The sequence below is a fragment of the Chinchilla lanigera genome, unplaced genomic scaffold, assembly GCF_000276665.1.
Source record: "Chinchilla lanigera isolate Chin_1 unplaced genomic scaffold, ChiLan1.0 scaffold00024, whole genome shotgun sequence".
Lineage (NCBI taxonomy): Eukaryota > Metazoa > Chordata > Mammalia > Rodentia > Chinchillidae > Chinchilla > Chinchilla lanigera.
The window spans coordinates 3,756,502-3,773,762 of record NW_004955425.1 but is presented as its reverse complement, the minus strand read 5'-3'; the positions used below and the strand labels follow the sequence as shown (position 1 = coordinate 3,773,762).

General features: G+C 44.0%; 1 protein-coding gene and 1 long non-coding RNA gene across 2 annotated transcripts in view; one reads left to right on the top strand and one right to left on the bottom strand.

The window, feature by feature from the left end:
* The first annotated feature begins 3,540 nt into the window (after positions 1–3,540).
* Positions 3,541–17,261, top strand: part of LOC102018745 — a 14,418-nt gene continuing 697 nt past the window's right edge. The window contains exons 1-2 of the long non-coding RNA XR_261124.2: positions 3,541–3,662; positions 5,436–5,566. This is a non-coding gene — a long non-coding RNA (uncharacterized LOC102018745). The remainder of the gene's footprint in view (positions 3,663–5,435; positions 5,567–17,261) is intronic.
* On the bottom strand, positions 9,331–10,461 carry Ch25h (cholesterol 25-hydroxylase). Its single transcript, XM_005385856.2, has one exon. The coding sequence runs from the start codon at positions 10,428–10,430 to the stop codon at positions 9,546–9,548; it is 885 nt and encodes a 294-aa protein (XP_005385913.1). The 5' UTR covers positions 10,431–10,461; the 3' UTR covers positions 9,331–9,545.

Here is a 17,261-nt window from a genome sequence, read left to right as displayed (position 1 = left end):
CTAGGCAACAGAATAGCCCTGGTTGACTTGCTGTGCTATGCTGTACGCAGGTGACAGGATCTGAGAGAAGCTGCCATTAGAGCAGCCTAAACTGGAGGGTCAAACCAGAAAGAAGTTCTGACTCCCTGATGATCAGCCCACCATCCCCACTGTCTGAAGAGCTAGCCAATTGCTCAACTGCTGTGACCAGCTCCTAGAAGTCACCTCTTCATTCCTTTTCATTTCTCTCTTCACTGCTTTTACAGAAGGCTGCCCACTCCTCTTACTAAAATAATATATTTCATACCTGTATTATGCACACAACTTTTCTTTGCAAACTTCTTTCATTTATGTTCAGATTTTTCCTTTCATCAATGAACACTAGCTGTGGTGTCCTCCCCACCTCTAGTCTCAAAGCACCTCACCCAACAAGCACAGGAGTGGGTTTTATGGGCAAAGCCACCTCAGGAAATATCCCCCTGAGGGAGTTCACAATCTACCTTCTTCTTATGAGAGTATAATCCCTATGTGTGAGACCCCACCTTTTCTTAGCAGAAACTGGAACAAGCTTTCCTCAAAGAAAATGTCAAAGACAAAACTCTGCTAAGGAGACTTTGACTCATTTTTCCATAAACTTGAGGAAATATAACAAATAAAACCCAAGCTACTGAGGAACAGTAGAGCATGGCGATAACATGGGTGGTGCCAGAGTCAAGTCAGCATGGTGTGGATCACAGCTCTTCCACTGAGAGATGTGCATCAAGTTACTGAACCTTAAAGTGACATGATGTCAAAACCAGGAGTTAATAGATGTAATTATTAGAGAAATAATATTAGTTATTAGATATTATTAATATTATTAGTTATTAGAGTTATTAGATAAACACTAGAGAAAGAACAAGAAAAAAGGAAATGAAAGTGAGGGGCAGAAAAGAAAACAGACATGGACATAGGGACCTGCATCATGACATAGCAACTGGGAAGTTTGCCAGCGAAAGTTGGGTCGTGTGTTAGGAAGCTGCTAGCATTCACAGAACCCTCAAACCCACACAGAACCCAAAGGCCCTCTGCTGAACCCATAAACTGTAAGAGGTCTGTTAGGAAATAAGGATATGTTCTCCATGGCAAGAATGAGATTCAGATAAAGTCTGGATTTCCAAAGAGGCTTTAAGTCAAAGTTACTTTGATGGAATTTGAAATGTCTTAGCATAAAGTATGAGGATTGAATGGCCAAGATGAGGGTTACTGCTACTAAGTGAAACCAGAGCACTCATTTTACGCTTTACACTGGTCCCTAGCAAAACACACACAGTCGGTTTGCCTGTCACTCTGAGGACACCACCACCTCTGGCTAGCACTCAGGATGTGGCTATTCATCTTCCACTGATGAGAGCCACACACGACCTCCTAAGACTGACGTGCAACAAGGAGTTTCCTCTTTCAATGTAAATGCAGAAGGACGAGCAGAGCCTTTGGTTTTAACCCATCATTCTCTTGACTTCAAGAATCAGAAATGCATTTGAGCAGCCAAGAAAGTGAAGTTGCTAAAAGTTAGGGATTCCAAAGACAGAAAGCACAACAGGCTTTGGGCCAGGAACTTATGTACAAAGCCTCTAAAAACCAAGGCAGCTGACTAGTCTCAGAACTTTTTCTCCCCTACTCTCTTTCCAGGGAAATGTATCTCTCATTTCTTCTCCCTGAGTACCTATCTGCTCATCCTCCTGTGGTTGTGCAGAAGAGCTTTCATTCTATCACCATTCACATTTCCTTCATTTACATACCCCAAATTCCTCAGAGACAGTCTAATTTTTCCTCTGTGGATCATATTTCCAACCCAGGTCTAGCAAATTGTAGTTGCAAGAGAAGCATCATATAGTGTAACCACAGTGGCAAGGGGATCACCTGTGTATGTATGGATATGGGCAAAAGGAAATCTCAGAGAAAGTGGTATTGACTTGGGTGTCCAGGCCTGCCTTGTTCCTCCTAAGAGGTTGTGTCTGATTGGTCAAGAGTAAAGATGGACATAAGATGGATCTTGGACTGTGTGTGTGTGTGTGTGTGTGTGTGTGTGTGTATTTATTAAGTGCTCTGCTATTTTTGGCTTTTAAGTTTAAAAACTCAGAACATGAAGTCATATTCATTTACAGTCATCATCATATTGCCGTCTCCTTTAGTATAACCAAGATACAATAAACTACCATATTTAAAATCTGCAATCACATAAATGCTGACATATGTGCATACCTGTGAAGACATCACTACAATCAAGAAAGTGCACCTACCCATCATCCCTAAAGGTTTTCTCATGTCCCTGTAATTTCTGTTTGCTGCCCCTCTCCTACCCCCAAACTACTGTTAATCTACTTTTTATCAGAATGCATCTGTGTGCTCTGCAGTTTTATTTAAAAGGAACCATAGAGCATCACTGTTTTTCCCTTTTAAAATTCAGCATAATTATTTGAATATTCATCCTTATTGTTACATATATTGATAGTTCATTGTTGAATTTATTGCTAAGTTGTATCTGTCATATGAATGCTTTCTTATACACTTGTAAATAGACTTTTTCAGAGTTCACAAGGACAGGATTTTACATTATTTACCTACCATATGCGGCAGGATAGATCTTAGAAAAGGTGGAATGCTTTGCTCAAGTTCCTACAAGGCAGCAGAGCAGTTTTTTAAATTATCAGCAAAGAATACAGACTGCAGCAATTTCCGAATAGTTTTCCATCACTGCACTTTTTGCACACAACAACAGATAGCTCGCTGCAGTGACTCTAAGGATCCAGAGTGGGGAAAGGAAGCGGCAGAGTGGAACAGGAAGAGCACAGGTTTTCGAGTTCCAGCCCAGCCACGTGACCCAGTGAAAATTACCTCCCAGCCCTGAACCTCAGTTTCCGTACTTATAAAATAGGGAAGCTGCTCAGCTTTAGCATTTGTGGAATCTCCTAACTTGACAGTGTCAGCGCGTGAGTTGTCGCCCCTCAGAAGTGCTGGATTTAAACCGCAGCCAACCCATAGTCAAGTATAAGCAACTTCCCTTTCTCCATCTAAGAAGGAACTCAAACTGCATAGCAGGCAGTGGCTTTTTCCAGGTAATGTACAATTTCAAGAGGCTCTTTCAAAAGCCCTTTGCTGACAGATTCTCATCTAGCAGGCCAGAGCTCTTGGCTTGGAGCCTGTCCTTGTCTCAAGAGAGAAGAGCCCCCTCCTGGTGAGACTCAGGCTGACACCACCTCGGGCTTACACAAATACAGTCAGTAGGGCAGTGCTGACTATTTCTGCAAGCTGTGCCGCCTATGCCTGCTCCCTCCAACTCTGGCCTCTCTGAGCCCTGCTCCTCCACCACACGCACTCCATTCCTGGAAGTCCACCTCCGGGATGCTCCTGAGATTTAGCAGGGAAACAAGAACCAAGGTGCACGGAAGAAAGGCATACAGGAAAAGAGGCTGAAATGGAGCCAGGGAGCAGCGGCACAGAGGGAAGGGGGAGCAGGGCCTTGTGACATCAGTGACGGGGGGGGGGGATGGGGGGAGAGGTAGGAGCCACAGCATCTTCCTCCTTGCACAGGTTCCAACGGCCCTCTTTGCCACACCCCGTAGACGGCACGCACCCACCTACCCAGCATCCTACTGCTGTGTCTCGTGTGGCCATCGCCGCAGACTTAGGCAGTCAGCAAGGTCAGTTATGGTACCACCACTGTCCATGCTTTCCACAGGCAGAGAAATTGATGCTCAGAGTGACTAAATGATCCCCTTCCCCGCAACAGATAACCAAGCAGCTCAACCCCAGGCTCTTCAGGTGCCAAGTCTTAGGATCTTATTCCAGAGACATGAATGGAGCACTTTCCAGTGCTAAGATGTTTGAAAGAACCAGAAAATATGATATGACATGTTATGATGTGACCTCCCATGGAACTTGTAGGAGGGATCCTCTTGTTTCACATGATCAGGAGGTATAGAAAAAGGACGAAACACCTTTGGGCTTTATCGAAAGAATTCCTATTCATGATAATTTTACTTTTGTAACTTGTGCAAACCATTTAATGCATGTCTCCTGAAAAAAAAGAAGGAGCAGGTGGGAGGGAGGGAGGGAGGGAAGGAAGGGAAGGAGATGAAGTAATTTACTTTTTGGTTTGGTCGCAAAGAAAGGGTTAAAGGATTTTTATCTCCAGTGGGTCTAAATTAATATAAGGAGAATAGAAGTTTTTTGTTTTTTGTTTTTTGTTTTTTTTTTTGGTTTTTCTCCGGTGCCAGGAACCGAACTCACGACCTTGCACTTGCCAGGCAGGCGCTTTGCCACTGAGCTAAATCCCCAGCCCCGGAGAATAGAAGTTTTTATCTTTGCTTTTCATTGTTCTTGAGTGTTTGAAAACTTATCTTATATATATGTTGTTTGTATGATAAAAGTTACTTTTTGGGGAGGGGGGGTACCAGGAATCAAACTCAGGACTTCGCTTTTCCTAGGTAGGCTTTGCACAACTGAGCTAAATCCCTGGTTCTGAAAGTTACTTTTCTAATAGAAAAAAACTCATTCCCTCCTCTCCATCTCATCTACATTTGCTTTGAGATAGGACAGGCTCATAATCTCTCATCTGTAATAACTCTTTTGTAACCATTTGTAACAAAAGAGCTACTATTTACAGAGTTTTCTATATGTGAGGCAATGTGCCAAGTTCTCAAAATGTTATTTTCTTCACCATAATTCCAAGGGTATTGCAACCACTCCCTTTTGTATAGATGAGGAAACTGAGCATTTGAGAGATTAAGTAACTTCCTCAAGGTCTCGCCATTAATAAGCAGTAAAGCCACAAATACATCCAGACAGAATTTGTCATTGCTTCCTAGCATGAATAGACACCAATATTTTCAGTGGCTCATTTTCATTTTAGCCAAATACAATCACTTCCCTCTTTTGCTTAAAATCTGTGGAACACCTTGTCAACCTCCTCACTGCCCCAGTCCAGCTTTCAATTCTTCCAACCATCTACTCATTATTAGGCAACAAATTATAGCAGCACTAATATTTATTTCAAACCTTTTTACATAAGGTCTCTCCTCATACCTGTGACATAGGTAAATGAGTAAGCCATCCTAGACAGTCTCAGTGGCTTGTCAGAAGGCTTGTAACAAAGGCTCATCACTGGTCCCCACGCCTAGGGCCTGACTGATTTTGCTGAGCATATGCCTTGAAGTTCCTTCCTGGCTCATTCAGTGCTCTGAGCTTCCTATCAGGTTCAAAAAATGTCACACTCTTCCATCTCCCCCTGATTTTGCAACTGCTCTGTCTTCTGCCAGGTGGAGCCTTTACCCTGCCCAGTGAACTCACATAAGTCCTTCATTAGGTATCTTCAATAGCCTATTCTTGTTTTAGACTCCACTGCATCATTACTATCTTCTGTTATATCATGGGCCACGTTAGATGACATGGATTTGCTTGCTGGACTCTTTCAGAAGAAACTGTTACCTTCCCTAGAACAGAGTATGAGCTGTGAGCTTAACTTGAGAAAGACACTGGGATAGACTAATGATGGAGGATGGAAGGGAATAAGAAGGGGTGAAGAAAGCCGTGATTAACACCAAAGGTGAGTTCCTAATGTTTACAGAATCTTTGTAACACTGAACTAGGCACAGAGCTGGAGACAGAGACGAATGTTAGACAGGACAAAAACGGTCACATTGTGTGTGTGTGTATGTGTGTGTGAGTGTACCATTCATATGTATATAGTATCTATAGGTAGCATGATTGCACATAATATATTGCACATGTACAGTATGTACACATATATGCAGATAGTGTGTATACAGTACACTGGTGCATATATGGCATGTGTATGTAGTACATAAATACATTCACGTGTACATATGTAATAGTGTATGTAGACTTACATACAGCTCTGTATATGATGTGCACATATATAGTGTATGTATAGTACTATGTACATATAACTTGCACACCTGCATGGTGTGTGCACACATGTATACATGCACCCATTGTGCGTGTGTACTATAGCACAATACCATAGGAGATTAGCAGAGTACATTAGGAAATGGCTGGAAGGACACTCGTTGCACACAATAGGGATTTTTTCAATAAAAAGGTAAGTGTCGTGTGTTTGGCTTCCTACTGTGGTGAAAGAGGAGCACTGAAGGTAGAAGAAAACCCGGAGAGTTAGGAAGGAAAAGGGTTTGGAGAAACCTCACTAAAGCCAAGCAAGAACCACATCCTAAAACGAGGCTGGTTAGCTAAACAAATACTCAGTTTTTTAAAAAGCCAAGGAAATGGAAAATCAAACAGGAAGAGGTCATTAGATTTAATAATTAGGCAGATAGATTGTGATGACCCAGAGTATATTTCAGGAAGAGCTGAGGTAGGTGGACTCCGAGGTGAGGAAGTTGAGTAAGCAAACATAGATTTCTATGTTTCCAAAACTATTGCTGTGAGAGGATGACAGAGAAGCAACTTGTGATAGAAAGAGGAACAAAAATTCAGCTTTATTTGGGCCCTGATAAGACAAGAGAGTTCGTTTTTGATAAACAACCTTTGATAGGTAAGGAAGCCCACACACAGAGGTTAAGTAACTTCTCCGAAGTGGCTGAGCTACTGAGTCCCAGAACCCATGTTCCACTCAGGTAACCTGGGTTCAGCGTTTATGTTCTTGGCCCAAGGACAAACAGAGATGCAGAAAACACAGTTCTTAACCTGCCATGTGCTTCCTCAGGTCCTGCTAAGACTATATATCAAGAACTAGGCACAGAGCAAGAAGAAGACATAAATGTTAAACAGGACAAAAAAAATGATCGATCGTGTTCGTGTGCATGGGTGTGGTGTTTATATGTGCACTACCTCTACCTAGCATGTTACATCTAGACTAGCCTAAGTGTCTGGCTTTCCCTGCCTCTCTGCCCCAACCTGCTTTCACTCCAGCAGCATTACTGTCAAAGCAGTGGCCAGAGAAGCACTGATTTCAGTCACAGGGATGAGGAGGAAGAGCAGGAAGAAACTATTTGTTGGCCCTGAGGGTCTGCCTCCTTCTAGAAGTTGTGAAAATTATTGTAAACATCAGAAGAGAGGGATAGTAGACACCATGAGGCCCAAGTTTGGGAGAACTTTCTCCAAATGACTTGGAAAAAGGCACTTAACTGCTATGGGTGCCAACCCTCCCTCCATCTGTAACTTGGGATGATGACTGCGATAACTCTTGGTTATGGTCACTTTCCTCACTGTTGGGGCAAAATGCTTGACACCAAAAATGCAAAGAGCGCTTTATTTTGGCTCAAGCGTCAGTCCACATTTGGCCGGCACCAAAGGGGAAACATTGTGGCAGAGGGCATGGTGAGGGTGAAGTCCCCACCTTGAGGCAGCTGAGAAGACAAGAGAGAAGGGAGGAGCCTGCAACGGAGTTATGTCCTTCCAGGATAAGTCCCCAGGGACCCGCCGCTGCCAACAAGTCCCCCCCTCTGGACAGCACCCTGTAATCAATCATCTTTCAAACACCCCACCTATTGAGCACTAAGGCATTGGGGGGACAAGGAGATGTGAACCACGTCAGTAGCCTATATCCCTCAGGGTGTTGTAACAAAGACCAAGCACAGTAATGCGTGAGAGTGCCTCCATGTGTAACTATTCATAATTATGATGAATCTCTCAAACTATTTGAAAACTTGCCCATCCTCTCCACTTCCCCAAGTCCATTTCTCAAGGCTTAAAAACTGACATATCAACTTGGGAAGTTTCTGAATCCTAACATTTGCCACATGAGCAATTTGCCTCAGATCTAAAACTCCCTTATCTAGTAAGGTAATATGACACAAGCTTAAAAATTTCTAAGGTGATTTCTGACAAACTGTCATCATCCAAGATTTATAGGGCAGCTGTTTGGTGCCTGGATCTGCTCAGGACAGCTAATAATTATACCACATGTTCCACACCTCCTCGCTGAGCCTTCAGTTCTTTCCCCACTCACCATATATATCTTGATATCAGCCCACTACCTCCAATGGAGCGTTTTCAACTCATAGCTCACTTCCTCTTGTGGCAGATTTCACTTTTATGAATCAATGTGATCATCAGGTTCCTTCTCTGTCCTATTTTGGGCAGAGTAACTTCAGTCTACAAGCACAGAGAACACAAGTTGGGGTGAACTTCAGAGATGGTTCCACACTGTCAATCATTTAGGAGGGCCTGAAGGTATTCCAAGCATGTCCCTTTCAGCATGCTGTGCAGACCAGGTCTTCACATGGATTTTACTACATTTAAACAAAATAGTGTGGCTCATATAAAATAAGCCTAGGATTACCTGCAAAGCTACTGTTCTCTATAGACTTCTGCCTGAATCTTCTTCATTTTTAACTTAACCCTACATAAACTGCATTCTAAAATTTACATTAAAGTAATTAGGCAGCATTGAGATGGGTAAAAGATGTGTGACCAATGAGAGAGATATTTTACTATCGCAAGTACTCTGCAAGAATATCTGGGACGCCATCTCTGTACAAACCAGGAACCAGGGATACAAGGCCAAATTTCACTTTATCTCTCTTTGAGAAAGGACAATGTATTGTGCATAAATGTCTTGAGAAAATGAAACACACAAAAATCCCGGATCACAGAGGCAATATTATTCTGGTCATTTGAACAGGCTAAGGGTGGCATTGTGAAAAGCGGGCTTACTTAAAATTGGATTTCTACGTTGATTAGCTGCCCTAGTGCACATATACTGGACTTACCAGTTTTACAAAGCAAGGCACTCCTTTATCTTATAAACCCCCTACACACCACTCTAAATAACCCAGTATATCTCCCATGTAAATCTCTCTGCAAAATTTTGCAGAATAATTCTTGCATGTGTTCATTATGCAGAAATCAGCTGAGAAACATTCAAAATGACAGCTTTTTCTCTTTGTGAATCTCTAGACCAGAAGAGACAAAGCAGCCCCTTCTCTCCTTCTTTTCTGTATCTCTCTTGCCCTCAAAATGCCCAGCACGGCAGTGCTCACCTGACACAGCAGGGCCGAGGGAACTGAAGCACGCTTACCATCCCACCTCTCCCCTCCCTGTGCATTTTTTGTCCAAAAAAAAAATGCCAGTAAAACAGGAGGCAGTAACTGTTTGATTCATGTTCTTTTTTGTTTTCATTTTATAAGCACAAATAACATTTTGTCATATAAATACACATTTCTATGAAAAATAGAAAAAAGTACTATAATCTCGGTCACTGTCCTGCAGGAACATGTTTGATCATAAATTCTGAAGTCAGAGCCTCCCTTAAGATATGGTCTTGTAGCCCCGTTTGAGGACACTTTCACACACAGGACAGTCTTTGTTCCTCAAAGAAATCTTTTTAGAGATGACTTAAATATGCCTTTGCTGGATGTCTAATTTACATCCAGGACTCAAGACTATTGAAATGAGCTAGAATTTGACACAAAGAATACAATCGTGTTGACATACAGACACAGTATAAATTACTTTGGTTGCGACAATACAGCAGATTTTATCTATCAGTTTTCATCCGTTAATAAATTACCAGTACTAAAAGGAAGAAAAAGTCTCAAGTGTTTCTACTGATTCAAGTGTGACACGCACAGAAGCGCGGAGTCCGAGGCGCACCCATCAGAGTCACAGCACCACGCCGGGAGGGGTGCCGGCCGCAGGGTGCCCAGTATTCTGTCCCAGTGTGTGAAGTAAGGGGCGAAGTTGCAGGTAAACTGAGAGTGATGCAGGTCGTGGTGCGCCACGCCCCCATACCACCCGAAAGGCACCAGTCTGTGCGTGGACCACGGGAAGTCGTAGCCGGAGTGGTCCTCCACCGACAGCCAGAGGTTGAGCACGTGGAAAGCAAGAACAGTGAGCGGGTGGCACCTGAGCAGCGTGATGTTCATCAAGTCAAAGAAGCCCAGGGAAAACAGCTCCCAGAGGCTCATGTACTGCGTGGCCAGCGCGAACGGGGACGCGTTCTGGTGGTGCACCTTGTGGAAGGTGCGGTACAGCCAGGGCACCCTGTGGTGCAGCACATGCCACGCAAAGAACTCGGCGTCGAACAGCAGCAAGCAGAGCAGGACGTCGCGCAGGAACTGCAGCAGCTCCGGGGCTTCGGGCGGCAGCAGAGCGGGGCCGCGGACCCAGTAGAGCAGCGTCATCGGGAACACAAACACCAGGTGCTGGTACAGGGTCTGCCACAGGCAGGGCAGCAGCTGCTGCCGTGCAGACGGCGAAAAGTCCGGGTGGATCTTGTAGCGTCGCAGCGCGGGCACCCAGGGACACAAGAAGTCCAAGACCACAAAAGGCAGGCAAAAGCCCAGGTAGGTGACGATCGCGAAGAGGACCGGGAAGAAGGGCGATTGGATGAGTGCCTCCGAGGTCCTCAGACGATCCCAAAGGGGCTGCAGGAGCAGCTGACCCGAACTGCGCAGGACCTGGAGCTCCGAGCAGTTGTGCTTGCTCATGGTGAAGTGAGGACGGCAACTGCTACAGTCCGCAGTTCCAACTTTTCTTAGGGCTTGAGGCCCCGCCCCCGTGATGTCAGCAGGCTTTTTGCTAATTCCCAGCCGCAGGAAACCAAAATACCTAACCCAGGGAGTTGCCCTCAGTTGCTATAAAATACACCCAACTAGGGCTGAATCTAATTGTCTTACATACGCACGTGTCCAGTGACACTTACAAGCTTTTAATACGCATGCAGAATTAGGTTCCTAGTTTTCAATGCACACGACACAATTGTACAGATCTAAAGAGTTTCCATGAGTTTTGAAAACTCAGTTTACTTGTGTCATCATCGCTCCCAAACTAATATTTCCAGCACTACCGGAAGATGCTCTTGACTGCTTCAGTGTGCTTTGATCAGGACGCAAGCATAACTGCGTTTGAAAACTGTAAAGCCACGAACCTTGCGCCGTTCTGGTCTTTTCTGCGTGCGCCTTGAGTGGTCGCGAACCGCAAACGGTTGATCTGCAGAGAGGGGCGCCCGGCCCTGCCACCCGGAGTGGCGATCGGCTCTGCAAGTCCTGCAAGAAGAGTGGTCAGCCGGGGCCCCGAGAGCAGCGTCTGGCCCCGCTCGCAGCAAGCTGGAGGATCCGCGCAAGCAGATCCGATGCGAGGGGCAGCGGTGCCCTGGCCGTGACGCCAGGCGGCCACCCCAGAGCCCAGAGCCGGCTGGCGCCGCTGCCAGCCCAGGCCGCCGCGGCAAAGCTCCTCTTTGGGGGCAGCGGGGAGGTGGGGTTTAAAGCCCCAAATCGACATGGAGCCCGCTAAAACTCTTTCGCCTCTCAGCGACAGACGGAAAGGCTTGAACAGGCAAACCGCTTGGTTTTGCCCACTGTGCGCTCCTGGAGCCCTCCTGCAAGCTGGGAAGGAGCCCGCTCCTCTTCCTGCCCTTCCCCGGATTGCAGCCTGGTGCCCTCTTTCCCCGCTCCCTCCCTCCTCTCCAAAAAGCACTGCGGCACAAACAGCAGCATCTGACCCCCACTGCTTTTTTGGCCACCAAATTTCGGTGATTGTGCCAGGCACTGAACACAGAAAGTCTGTATTAGGGAAGTTCTGGAGAGACTTCTAACCCGGATGGTGGACACACCACACAAGGGGGCCTTAAAAGATCTGTCATAAAAGAACATAAACTTGAGTTATTTGTAGGGAAATGGATGTGCCTTGAGACCGTAACGTCACATGACACTCAAGCCTAAATATGGCACGGTTCCTCTTATATGAGAACCCCGAATTATAAATAAAGAGCGAAATGAAAGCTAGATAAAAGGAAGTAGGGAGGTACATCTTTCTCTAATGGAAAAGAACCAAGAGATGGGGAGAGCGGAAGGAGTGAAAAAGGAATCGAGGAGGGTACATGTAGGAACTCCACACAACAAATGGAGACATTACGGAGTAAAGCAATATACTAATACATCTTCTTTCAGTTTTTTTAAGTTTTGAACAAGAACTTTGAAGCCAGGGACTACTCTGGATTCCAGTTTTTAACATTTGTATCTTTGAGTCTGAGGTTAGCCTGTCACTCCTTGAAGGCTGCATTTCTCATCCACCCAAAAGGAAGCAACAGAGCTGGGGATTCAGCTCAGGGGCACAGTTGCTGGCAAGCGCAAAGTCGTGAATTCAATTGCCGGTACCGGAAAAAAGAAAAAAAAAAAAAAAAAAAATGGAAGCAACAATAATCATCATCTCACCTGTATGTTAGGAGCATTAAATAGAAAAATAAAAACAGCCACCATGTAATGCCAAAAAAAAAAAAAATGGAAGCAACAATAATCATCATCTCACCTGTATGTTAGGAGCATTAAATAGAAAAATAAAAACAGCCACCATGTAATGCCTAGCATTAGCGATGCATTTTTTTGTTTGTTTGTTTTGGTATTTTTCTCCGGTACCGGGAATCGAACTCACGACCTTGCGCTTGCCAGGCAGGCGCTTTGCCGCTGAGCTAAATCCTCAGCCCCCAGCGATGCATTTTTAATCAAAGGATTTTATCTAATCCTCAAGAATTGTGTTCCTGCTTTGGCAAGAAGCATACATTCTTATTATTATTGTGGGTTTACAGCAATGAAATCACAATACCTAGCAAACAAAAGTAGCAACATATTATTTTACATTTATACTTAATATTTTACCTAAAGAATAACTGACACAACTGAGCTTAAAATTAAATGATTATGTAATGAAAAATAAAAGATATAAAGCTGAATATTATGAAGAATAAGTACTATAAAAACATAAACTGACCCACAATCCTAAAATATAATGATATATAGGACATTTATGATATAGGCCAATTTATAAAATGTTCATGATATATACATCATAATAGGCAAATTCATGATTCAGAACCTCCCACTTTGTGTTTCAGAACTGCCATTGATGGAGTTTGGATATTCCTTGGATACCCACTCTTGGGATCCCTAGAGCAGCTGTGGCGAACCTATGGCACGTGTACCACAGCGAGCTGGCTGTTATCATTGAAAGCTCTAGAAGGTTCACCATCACTTTGTAGGTTATAAACCTTGGCATTGTGGCACCTTTCTTTTTCAAACGCCAGTGTGCCATAAGAATATTATCTTGCTTGTCTAGTTGCTAGTCATGACTTAAAGGATCTTAAGCAGCTTTAAGCTTCTTGACAGCCAATGTAAAGAAGAAGAGAAGGTAGATTTCTAATGTAGCTCTGATGTCTAGATAGTAGCTGAAAGCAAGGTACAGTGCAGGCCCCTGGCCTCTTTACTGGTTGGTTTCTTCCCATGAGACAAGGATAAGCTCCTTCTCCATCTCTGTCCTCTGCATTCCGGTGCTGTTTCCATTTCACTTTTAGGGCAACTTAGGAACTTTCTTCTTTCTCATTCCTGATCAACTAACATGTCTACCTTGATGCTGTGTCTCAGAGAAGAGAAAGAATTTTGGGTCTTTCACTCTTCTGCAGCCAGGGACCATGAGATTGCTCAGAATTACAAATGCATTTTCTTCATAAATGTCATTTAAATTGACCCTCAACAAATTAAGACAACAGTCAACTTTCTTTTGAGCATGCAGTGTCCTTTCACTGGCTGGATTCTCGGTTCTCATGCGTGGGTGCTTTGGATGCTCATGCAGATTTCTGAGTGGGTGGCACTGGCAGGTAAGCAGAATACGGACTTGGCTATTAGATTTGCCGTCAGCACTACTCCTTTGAGCCCCAGACCAGTGAAACTGTTCTTGCCCTGCTTTGGTGGTTCTGTCCTTTGTTCTGGCTAGAAAAGTCTTCAGGTCCTAATGACCTCAAATTCTATGAAGCCAGACCTGGAAGTCAGGCTTCAGCCTGCTTTTTCCAATCCCCACCAGAGCCCTGACCTCACAGCACTATGAAGGAGAGCAGTCAGGTTCTCGGTCATTCTCACACACGAAGCCCACCAGGACAGAAGTTTTCATCCCCTGTACAGATGTACTCATCTCAGGGAAACTGGTGAGGGAAAATCTTCTAGAACATTTTCCTGCTGTGCCAATGTTAACTTTTTTTTTTTTTTGTACAAGAGATGGAACCCAGGTCCTGCACATTCTGAGCATTTGATCTATCATAGACTGCATCAGCAGTTCCAAACAGTATATCTTATACTTAATGAGTGTTCAAAAGGCGTTAGGTATTCCTTCTAACAGATATTGGTTCAAAACTGGGGCTAAAGATAGAATCTTTCTTTTCTGCTAGAACACTAGTAGATGTAGTTTTTCGGTCTGGTTAGCTACACCAAGCAAGGGATGTTTTCTGATTTCAGAGGGTATTAGAACTTTGGCCACACTACTTCTTATATTTCTCCAGTTATCATGACCGCTTCTGTATCATTTTTACCTTAACTTGATCTCTCTGACAGGGTTGGAAGACAGGACTCCTTTCTTCTCTAGTTTCCACAAGAGTCACTTTAAAAAAAAAAAAAAAGTGATACTTTCAAGTATAAAAGTCATACTTTTTTTGAGATTATAAGTATGTGCATACTTAATATGTTCTCGAAATTATTTTGCAGCAGCCTACCAAAAGACTTTAAATACTGCCCCTACCCCCTGCAAAGACTGTGTAGTTGGCAAAGCCTGTTACCAACCATATAATCTCTTCTAAAATCACATCTACTATTCTTTTTTCTAAAATAAAGTAAGAGTCTTGCCCAAAGTTCTGATTATCCATTTATCTATTTTGCAAATTCTTATATTTAGGTCAAATGTAGGGTTAGCTATTCCTTGAGAATATTCTCAAATGTCATTCATTAGGCAAAATTAATTATAAATCTGGATGGAAAGGACCACAGCCAGAGCTGGCCTAACCTAGAATCAAATTACCAACCACCTCATAAAGCCGCAAAGCTCTCTTCTTTCCCCACAAGAAAGTCCCAGAGAAATCCTCAAGTGCTGGAGGGGGCAGGGAGCACCGAAAGGAAGAAGAAAAAGGAATTAAGATGGGCTGTACATGTGTACAAACTCCTATACAATGAGTGTAACCATCATGCACAGCAAACATGCACTAATAAAAAATTAATCACAAAAAGAATTAAGAAGAGCAGAGGTGAGTAAAATCCAATAAAGGATTTTCTGAAAAAAAAAAAAAAAAAAAAAAAACACAAAACGGTGGGGGGGTGGTGGCTGGGGAAGAGTTCCACACAAAGCCAAGAGTGCCCTCTGGCGGCAGGTAGAAATATGATTTTTTTTTTTTCTTCATTCTTAATTGTGACTCTGTGTAACCCTTCACTTTTCCCTATCAACACAGTATATTAGGAAGAGTTCCATGTTGGCAGACTTTGCATAAATGTTAGGCTAGGGACCTTCGAAAATCTTGCTTCTGCTCAACAGAAGATGTATCAATGCCAGCTGAGAGGAAAGAGCAGGAACCTCTAGCAAATTGTCACAGAATGTGTTGGGGCAGAAGTTCCAACTCCCAGCTAAGGATGAGTGGAGTTGTATTAAGTTTCTTTAGACAAGATCTCGCTACGCAGTTCAGGCTGGCTTTGAACTCACTGTACAGCACAGGCTGGCCCTGAACTCACAGTGATCCTCCTCCCTCATCCTCCCAAGTGTTGAGATTACAGGCATGCACCACCACACCTGGCAATGAAACTATTAATACAGCTAGGATTTGAAGGCTACAAAGGGATTACACAGTTGCTTCCAACAAAAGTAAAGAAGCAGTGCTACTCAGTAGTTGTGCATCTCCACCTTTACACTGGTCCATTCTTTTTTAGAAAAGTCCTCAGTGCAAAGCTTGGAAAGAAAGCAAAGAGAAAAACAGGCAGGTGAGAAGTGTTCTTCTGAGTGCACCTATTAATCGTTTATCGCTAGACGTCCTCTAAATCCTCATGTGCTCATGGGTGGGGCTTCTGAGAGTGATTAGATCATGGGGGAGTGATACTTATCAGTGGATTAATCTACTGATGTGTTTATAGTTCAATGTGATTTGGGAAGTGAAGCCTGATTGGAGGAGGTCTTTGGGGCTGTGGCCTGGAAAGGTCTATCTCCCTGTCTCCCCACCTCAGTCCCTCTCTCTGCTTCTTGCCTGCTATGGCCTGAGCAAATCTCCTCTGTGATGCCCTCTGCCATGCCTCCCTGACTTGGAGCCAGCCAAGGATGGACAGAAACCTCTACAACTGCGAGCCAAATAAACCTTTCCTCCTTAGATTTTCAGGTGTCAGGTATTGTGTCTCAGGGACAAGGAAAGTAGCTGGACAGATTTTGGTAGCTAGACAGATTTTGGTAGATAGACAGGGTCATTGCTGGGAGGCTACATGACCATGTGGTTCAGAAGCCCTTTGAACTGGCTTGCAGGAGGAGTTTGGGAAGGATTGGAAATGCTGGCTAGAAAAGCAGCCCTAAAATGCTGTGAATTGAACTCGATGGGAGATTCTAGTCAGAGCTCAGAAAAACAAAATGTTGACAGTAATGCATCCAAAGAAGATCAGCTTCAAGAGGTATCAGACAGTGGTCTGATTAATCTGGTGGTGGAAATTTCAAGGCAGTCAAACACTCAGGCTGTGTCTTGGGTACTGTTGGGGCTTTTAGCCAGCTCTACATTAAGAATTAAAAGCAAAGAGCCCAGAAGAATGATTTAAAAGATTTTGAGTTTGGCTGGAAAGGAAGCTCCAGTAAAGTTGGGGCCTGTGAAGAGGGAGCAGAGGAGACCTTCGTTGCTGAAAAGATTGGCATTAGAAAGAAGCCAAGTACTTTGGGACTAGGCATGGGAGGAATCCAAAAGACTCCACATTTCACAGACTCAACTGTGGAAAAGTGGAAGACCTGCTCATTCATGAGACAGCTGCCTCAAATTGTGTGCAAGAACTTAGCTAATCGCAAGCATGCAAGGCATCGCTGGGGGCCCCAAAGGCAACAGCCGCAGTAAGAGGAGCCAAGTCACCCAGGGCACTGCAGTCATGCTCTGGGAAATTCTCCCACTCCTGGAGAAAACAACAAATAAAAATGCCTACACCGCCTTTTTTTTTTTATCAACCCTACCCAGGAGGTATCTGTTTCTGCCTAGTCAAATCGGTTTGCCTTAGTCAAAGGCAAAAAGCTAGCTCCTTGGAGGGACATATGGCCAGCAAGGAGGACTGCCTCCTCCTGGTGACACATGCACCCTGTGTGGTAAAACTTAATGTCTTCTACGGCTGCTATGGGAAAATCACACCAATTCTGTATCAAGACCCTCCCAGATGTTACTCATGTTTGTAAGTTAATTTCACTAAATGAAGAAGTCCACTGTTTCACAGTTTGTCAATCCATATACATTATTGACTCACTATTCTCCAGGGTCTGAGTTAGAGTCTGAGTATGTAGCA